We start from the raw sequence: 8,815 nt of genomic DNA on the forward strand, positions 1-8,815 counted from the left end.
TGACCTACAAAAATGTCAGTTTCATATATTTCAACCTAATAATTCGCTTTTCATTTCTAGCACAGTGGCATCAAGTAGATGTTTTTTTAAAAAAATGTTAAACTGAACCATTGAACCAAACTTAGAAATAGCTCTTTCCAAAATAATTATTTCCGGTAAGAAGTAATAGGTTACTATGTTAGAAGTAAGAGGAATCAAATTGCCAACGATTCACTTTTTTTTTTCCCTTTCATGTTTCTGGAATAGGTATATGGAAATAAAAGAAGGAACTCTAACCTGACTATGGATTTTGGAGAAAGATTCCTCAACACATAAAGGAAAAATTAAACTGCTTAGTTTTCCCATTTTAAACTGGGTAGCCCTCAGGAATGATGTCCTTTTGCCACAATATAATTAATATTTCCTGTGTGAAAAGCAGCTGGTCAAATGACGTCCGTGCTTCACTATACAGTTTAATGGTGCTCATAATTCTGACCACACTGGTTGGCAATCTAATAGTTATTATTTCCATAGCATACTTCAAGCAACTTCATACCCCAACTAATTGGCTCATTCATTCCATGGCCACTGTGGACTTTCTGCTGGGGTGCCTGGTCATGCCTTATAGCATGGTGAGATCTGTGGAGCACTGCTGGCATTTTGGAGAAGTCTTCTGTAAAATTCACACCAGCACTGATATTATGCTGAGCTCAGCATCCATTTTCCATTTAGCCTTCATTTCCATTGACCGCTACTATGCTGTGTGTGACCCATTGAGATACAAAGCCAAGATCAGTAACTTGGCTATTTTTGTGATGATCTTCATTAGCTGGAGCATCCCTGCTCTTTTTGCATTTGGAATGGTCTTTCTGGAGCTAAACATCAAAGGAGCTGAACAGATGTATTACAAACACCTTCACTGCATAGGCGGTTGCTCTGTCTTCTTTAGCAAAATATCTGGGGTACTGGCCTTTCTGACTTCTTTCTATATACCTGGATCTATTATGTTGTGTGTTTATTATAGAATATATTTCATAGCTAAAGGGCAGGCAAGATCAATTAATGATGCAAATCTGAAGCTTCAAATTGGATTCGAAGAGAAAAATGGAATTTCACGAAGCAAAGAAAGGAAAGCGGCAAAGACTTTAGGAATTGTGATGGGAGTTTTCCTAATATGCTGGTGTCCTTTCTTTGTCTGCACAGTCATGGATCCTTTCCTGGACTATACTATTCCACCCACCTTGAATGATGCATTGATTTGGTTTGGCTACTTGAACTCTACTTTTAATCCAATGGTTTATGCATTTTTTTATCCCTGGTTCAGAAGAGCATTGAAGATGATTCTATTTGGTAAAATTTTCCAAAAAGATTCATCTAGGAGTAAATTATTTTCAGAATCAAATCCATAGAATTATTATACTTCTCTGCTTTGCAAAAGCAGATGGTGACCACATTTATGAGCACAACGTAATAAACCACATGACCAACTGCAGAGTCTTTTATCAATTATTTGAGTCAAAGAATGTATGATGAGATATAATGCTTATGTTTTGCTTTCTATTTGGGAGATGGTAGATACTATCTTTTCCATTCTTACTATACATATGTAGCTTTGCAAGTCCAGAATTTAAGGTCCTGCATTTAAAAAAATACTTTCCTATTTTTATATGAACTGCTGGGAAATTGATAGTGTTCCTTTACCCAGTAGCTCAGTGGTAGAAAATATGGGGCTGCATTTGGTAATGCAAGTTACAGTGACTTTGTCATTCATTTGCTTGAATGTATGTCTTTTGTAAAATCAACTAAAAGTACACATTAAATGTTATATATTAAATAATTGCTTATACATAATTTTCTATTTGTCATGAATCCTTATTCATATACATTTAATTCTTCAATAGCTTGATTTTCAGCTTTTTAAAATAAGTTTTCCTGATTCTCATACTTGTAGGAAATTTGTAACATACAGAAAAAAACAAAACCCTATAGAAACATAAAGTAAAAATATCACTCATAGCTCACTTCCTAAAAGAACTATATTGTTTAAAATTCTTAAAAACATTATTTTTGGGGTGACTGTATAATGTTACATTGTATACATGTACAAAGATGCTTTTTAACATTTTTCCATAGTGTTGACCACTTAGAAGTTTTTAATTATTTTTTTTTAAACTGAATGTTTTTCTGACTGTTACCTGTTACTTCAGCTCATGAAAGTAGGTCTGGAAGGATTTCACCATATTTCAAGGTGATGCTTGGTGTGGTAGAACCCCAAATATAAGCTATATGAAGTAAAACAAATTTACTTGCTGGGTTCTAGATTGTACCCAAAGAGAGGCAGTCATCCATCAAAGTAGCTAAACCTCAGGGATAGCAAGAGGTGTGATCAGAATAGACATGCCATGCCTATTAAAATGACACATACAAAAAGAAAAAACAAAAATAAAAAGAGGAACAAATGGTGGCTTCAGTTAAGATCCCATAAAAGGAAGTAGGCAAACATTCTAAATTATAAGCATTGATTTGCAATTGAGCTGTTTCTCATTCAGACTTCATGAAGTCTGTTTCCTGTTGAATAGCCCCAGGAGTTTGGATTTATTTATTTAATAGTAGTGACTTATGCTCATGCATAAGTTAGGGCAAGGCAGCTAATTTTAAATGAAACTAAGATGCACATTCCTGCACGTAAATTTCTGTTCGCCAACCGGATGATCTCACAAATCCATCTATCTATTATAGTCTGTTTTAGGACTACGTATTTTGTTTCATTGATCTGACTAGATTTTTGTTCTAGTTCATTTAAAAACTGTTCTGAGTTATCTTTTCATTTAATATAGAATAAGACAGATTGTCCCTAATCATTCCCAGTTTCAAAAACTCCCTTTACATTTTTCACTTCTGAGATCATTTTGTCAAACATTAAAAAGGGAACAAAAGCATTTAGGCAGTTTTCTGTACCTTACAGCAAGTTTCTGTGCTGTTCTTTATTTGCTCCCACACATTCCTCTTAAGATTATTCCTAGATGTTTTGTGCTTTTGTGTGTGTGTGTGTTTTACCTATTGTGAATAAATCTTTTTTACGCCATTATATTTTCTATATAAAAATTAATGCTGGCGTACAGTAAAATTGCATTTTAGCTTTTCAGTTGAATTGTTTGGGTTTTCACTATACATAATCCTCCATCGTAAGTTTATCTCTTTTCCAGTAGTTATGGTTTTTATGTATATTCCTTGCTATACTTCATTAGTCAGAATTTCTAGACCAACACTGATGAGAAGTTAGTACAAGCACTAATGATGGTAAGAGTCATCAATCATCCTGTTTTACATTTATTTTAAATTACTATTTAGGTTTTAATATTGATTCCATACTTTTCTGGGACAAGCTCATGACTTCAATAATTCCAACTTTTTTACTTAGAACGAAAGCCCCGATAGCCTATCTTTATTTATAGCTTCTGTTCTTAATACTCATGATAAGAGATAACCCATAACTCAGCCTCAGCAAAGAACGAAGGCTTATTTTATTTTGCCACATCCACCATTTTACCTTTGTTTCCATTCCCTCATGCAGAAGGTATATTTGTTTTTTTGATTGTCCAGAGTCCATTTCCTACCCAGAATCTAATCCTCTTTTGAGAAATTTCCTGTTCCAACCAGCTATAGTCTGTTGAAACTGTATTGAGGAGACTAGGCCCCTGCACTTCCCCTTAACTAAACAGATGGGTGGATAATCCAAGCTAAAAATTGCAGAAAGTCTTTCTCTAGAATTTGAGTTTTAGCCAAGGGGGAAAGACAGTGATCCTTAACAGAATAGTCAGCAGAAAACAAGAAAAAACACGTGGGTTTCCATTCCATTCATGTGGTAAAATCAGGAGCAGACTGCCATTGGTATTGTTGGGGTTCTTGTTTCCCAGATTCCAGAGCTGCCTGTCCATTTCCAAGCTAATTTCTCTGGTCTCTCTAATTTCATGAGTCTAGATAGTCTTCCCATAAATTCTTTTTGAGAATAATTTTTGGTTGCATCCATGGAAAGAAACTTAGCTTGATATACTGTATTATAGTAACTACCAAGAAAGCAATTACAATGATATGATACTTGTTACCCAAATTCAGACAACTTCCAATCAAAACAGACTCACTTTCCACTCTTCTCTCAAAGAGGAGTGTTCATATAAATATTACTCTGGAAGAGATGAAAATAAACATACTAGCAAGGAAGTTTTTCATCGGTACTGACTTATTGTTAATAAAAATAATGCCATTTTAAAAGATCAGTGAACTGGAAAGTTCCATCTTGATTTTAAACTTGGTTCTTGAAGTCAATAATCCAGTCTTTGGAAAGTCATAAATATGTGCCAAGAAAGTAGGGCAAACCATATGAACTCTAGTTCACTGTGGATTCTGGTGAGTTATAGTTTCTATTTAGTGATACATTGTCAACAAAAGCTTGAACATTAACTTAAATGTGTAAAGATACATGAAGAATGATTTATGTGTTTAAATTTAGCAGACTATAAAGTGTACCAAAAAACCAATGACTCAAAAAGATATTTTAAATGCTGCATTCAAATAATCCAGATAATGTAGGAATCAGATTAAATTTTTTTAAAGATAAGATATATGTATTTTCCAAATAGTATTCAAAGAAAGTAAACTTGTCTTTAATAGGTCCTGCTCTTCCCCCCCTTGCCCCCCCCACATCCTAAAACTCCTCGTAAAACCCTTTTCTCAAGTCTCTAAGCTCCCAGTGACTGTTTGCTGCTTCAATATTCTAACTTGGTTAGAATGTTCCGCTGGCATTGGTTCTACTGTGAAGTCATATCCACCTCAATATCTAATTTGTTTGTCTTTGATTTTTCCCAGGAGAAAGAAATCATTGACTCATGTAAATTAAAATTTATCAACATGTTTATCAATTAAGATGACTTAGAAGTTTAAAGTTAAGCCGTTCACAATAGTTCATCAATGGCAAACTTTCCTCTTCATAAATATATATGTTAGATAAGCAATAACTCTGATGACAGATGATGAGACAGGTAAAGGGTTAACGGGAGTGATCTTGTAAACTAGTAGGATGAGACAGGCAAAGAGTTAACAGGAGTGAGTTTGTGAGCTAGCAGGATGAGCTTAAAAATTAATTGCTTGGCCCTGAATCCTTCGGCTGGCACTGCACCTGCAAACTGACAAGCACCCTACATCCATCATAGTGGAAACAGAACAGTTCCCAATCTCAACAGGAGCCACCTGCAAGCTGACAAGCACACTATATCCTGCATAGAAAAATATAAAACCGCAGCTAAAGAGAAACCCGTGGCAGCTGTCTCTATCAGACTCTAGCCTGGCAAACTCCTTTTGCCAGCATTTCTCTTCCAAACAGAAACCCGTGGCAGTGCCGGCCATCTTCTCTATATACTGCCGTGGGCATCCTTGCTGCCCAACTTTCAATAAACCTTTTCTTGCTTTGCTGCTTTTCAGAATCTTGTGAATGTTTTCATATTCTGTGAACGACCAGGGGTACCCAAACAACAACAACAACAACAACAAAAAAACACACAATATAATAGACTCTAAAATTTGTTTATTGGTCAACATTTTCACAATGTGATGTGTTAAAATAGCGTTTCTCAACCCTGGCTGATGCTGGGGAGCTATGATATAAATATAAATAATGTGGATACTCAGGCCCTATGGCAAAAAGATGATCTGTGGTGAAGAGGGCAAGCTTGGGAGCCAGATGTCATGGGCTTAAATTCTGACTCCAATATTCATCATTCATCAGCTATTATTTGGACAAAGTTACTTAAAAACTCCAAGCCTTAGTTTACTCACTTAACAAAATGAAGACAATAATGTTACCTACCTCACTGCACTTTATTTACAGTTTGGCACGTTGTGAGATGAGATGTACTGTCTACCATGGGTCCTTACAGACAAAAACACTCAGCAAACATACATTATTAGCATTGTTTCCTGTCATTTTATTGGCATGTGCAATGGTGGTGTTCACTCAGAATATGCTAAGGTGGTATGCATAGAGCTGCTGAGATAGATAAACATTACATATTGTTGTTGTTTTTTAAAAGTCAGTGCAGAATAATACTCTTTCCTAATATATTTCACAATTACAATTATGCAAAATCTTTAGAAGGAAGTTAACCTGGTGACACATTTTTGCATTGTTAGTCTGTGGTATGTCAGTGTTTGGCATATAGTATGTTTGAAAACAGTGGGAATTTTTATTTTTTAAAAAGTAATTTATATAAAATGCATATATATATATATATATATATATATATATATATATATATATATATATATATATAATAACTATATATTTACATATGTGTGTATATAATATTGATATCTAGCAGCAAAATAACTATTATCTGCCTAGCTAATGAATTTGGATGGACACTTTGTGTAAGCCCTGAAGCACATTAGTGGCGAGCAGAGTTCTGAAACACTGAGGGACGTCCTCAGGCTTTGGAACCAGACAAGCCTGGGTTCAAATCCCAGCCCTCCTTGTCGTTCCTGTGCTATCTCTCCTTTGTGCTTTTATTTCTACAGTCCCCCAGTGCCTGAAATGGCCTCCTCCCCCCACTCTACCTCCCTTACTGACTGACATTTACTCATTTAAAAAGACTCATCTTGAGGGTTATCTCTCCAGGACGTTATCTATAATCCTTTCAGACCAGGCCGATGTCTTTCTCTGAACTCCTAAAATATCCCACGCACTTTCTGTCCATGCCCTTATCAGTTATGTTAAAATGTCCGCTGTCCCTACTGGACTATGAATTGCAGAAGTTAGGGACTGTGTTTTATTCATTGTCGTATTCTGTCCTTAGTACCACACCTTGAAAGTCTCTTTATGCATGTTTTTTAGGGAAATAAATGATAAGGAATAATAAGGTATCCAAGATTAGAACAATAAAAGTTAGAGACAGGTTTGAGCCCAAGTCTGTCTTGCTACAAACTCCAACCTCTTTCCTATTTCAGGAAGTGGAGCCAACTATGGGGAAACTACGGGATTCATAGTTTTATGTCCGGCCAAGTTTACGTAGATGTGCCTATATGGGTTTAATTTTGGCAATAAATATGTATTCTTTATAAATGCACATAGGTAGAATATGTTTTGCTTCTCTTGCATCAGCTAAAGTTTTCTTTCTCAGATTTACACCTTGCCTTTGCTTAATAGTCTGAGAATTCCCTAAACATTTGGTTCCTCAAATAAAGTTCTGTGATAAATATTTTCCTGTCTCCATGAGGTAGAATTATTTCCCCAATGACTTATAGTGTGAAATGATTTTCTATCATGACTGAAGTGGAACAGAAGATGTGTTAATGATGCCCTCTGGTCTCTATTTACTCTGAAGTTTGACAAATGAGAGCAAAGTAAGAGAAATGTTGCTTGTACTTGTCTCTTTGGACTATAAGATCCAATTGCATCTTCAAAGTGTCAAACTGTAAATAAAGTGCGGTGGGCATTGGTAAGTATCCAATCAACACATTTAATTACTGCTATTAACAATTCTCACAAGTCTTTACTCTTAACAAACAGAAGAGTTTGCAAACAGTGATATCATATGCTTTACACGGGTTGTTAACTTTATTTCTAGATGGCTAAAGGTTTTCGTATTATCTGTTGATACTCCTAAGCACAGAAAATTATAAAAGTTTGGGAAATAAGGAAAAACACACAGATCATCCACTGGTTTTCCTTCCATGGTTTATATTACAAGGAAAAATAAAACAAAACACAACAAAACAAAACATCGCAGTAATTTTTTACCACCAGGTAGTAGATGAGACTACCAAAATGGTAAATTTGAATATGTAGAGCTAGATAACAGGGTTAGTTTTACATAAAAAAGCAAAGTGGAAAAGAATGGTCATTACCTGGGTAATTGAGTCATCTGAATTCTCTTCTTCATCACGCCTGTCACTGTGGTCAAATGAGACCACAAACAAAAGAAACCAGAATCATTGCTTGTATTGTACTTGGAAATATATTGACCTGAGTTTATATTCAAATATGGGTTATAATTAGCTGTTTAGCAAGGTTCAGTAGCAGAAAGCAATTTACTAAACCTCTTTAAATTTCAGTTTTCTCATTTGCGTAATGGGTAATAGGTAACTTTCAAGGTTGTTGTGAAGATTTATTCATTCATTAAATAATTTATTAACTCACATAACAAGGATTTATTGCTTATTATATGCTGTCATTGTGTTAGCTAGATGCTAAGAATACAGATGTGAAAAACAATAACATGTGCTACATCCTTCTGGAATTTTCATAGAAATGCAATGAAGTTTTTGGAAATGAAATGAGAGTATATTTGTCAAGTTTGTGTGATGTACATTAGATAATGCATAGCATGTGATCAATAAATTAGAGTTATTATGTTGTTATTATTTACAATTCATTTGGCCATTGTCAACCTGGTTCATAATTGCAGAGATGGAATTAAAAAATACTCATATATGCCTGACTATCAATTTTGAGCTCAAATTGCAGCATCACATGTCACTCTTTCTATATAACTGATACAGCGAACTCTCAAGGTCATTGCTGTGACCATGCTCTTACTGCCTTCTTCTAATTTCTCTTCTTGGCCAGATCACATAAAATACACCAGTGTTTTTGTCAGGCTATTGGGCATCTCCTTTTCATTAGGCACCCCAAATTCTATATGTGCCAAGCTAAACAAACTTATCCCATTATCCAATCTTCTCTTCCTATGTTCTTTTTTGAATGACACCTCTATCCTTGGAATTGCTCAAGGTGGAAATCTGGGAGTCGTCCTTGACTCCTCCTCTTTGCTCTCCACATCCA

General features: G+C 35.1%; 1 protein-coding gene across 1 annotated transcript; it reads left to right on the plus strand.

Annotated features, from left to right (window-relative positions):
• The first annotated feature begins 368 nt into the window (after positions 1-368).
• TAAR1 (trace amine associated receptor 1) lies at positions 369-1,830 on the plus strand. The gene has a single exon (XM_019732740.2). The coding sequence runs from the start codon at positions 369-371 to the stop codon at positions 1,386-1,388; it is 1,020 nt and encodes a 339-aa protein (XP_019588299.1). The 3' UTR covers positions 1,389-1,830.
• Positions 1,831-8,815: the final 6,985 nt, after the last annotated feature.

The sequence above is a fragment of the Rhinolophus sinicus genome, chromosome 2 (genome assembly GCF_057876585.1).
Source record: "Rhinolophus sinicus isolate RSI-liver-muscle chromosome 2, RSI-T2T, whole genome shotgun sequence".
Classification (NCBI taxonomy): domain Eukaryota; kingdom Metazoa; phylum Chordata; class Mammalia; order Chiroptera; family Rhinolophidae; genus Rhinolophus; species Rhinolophus sinicus.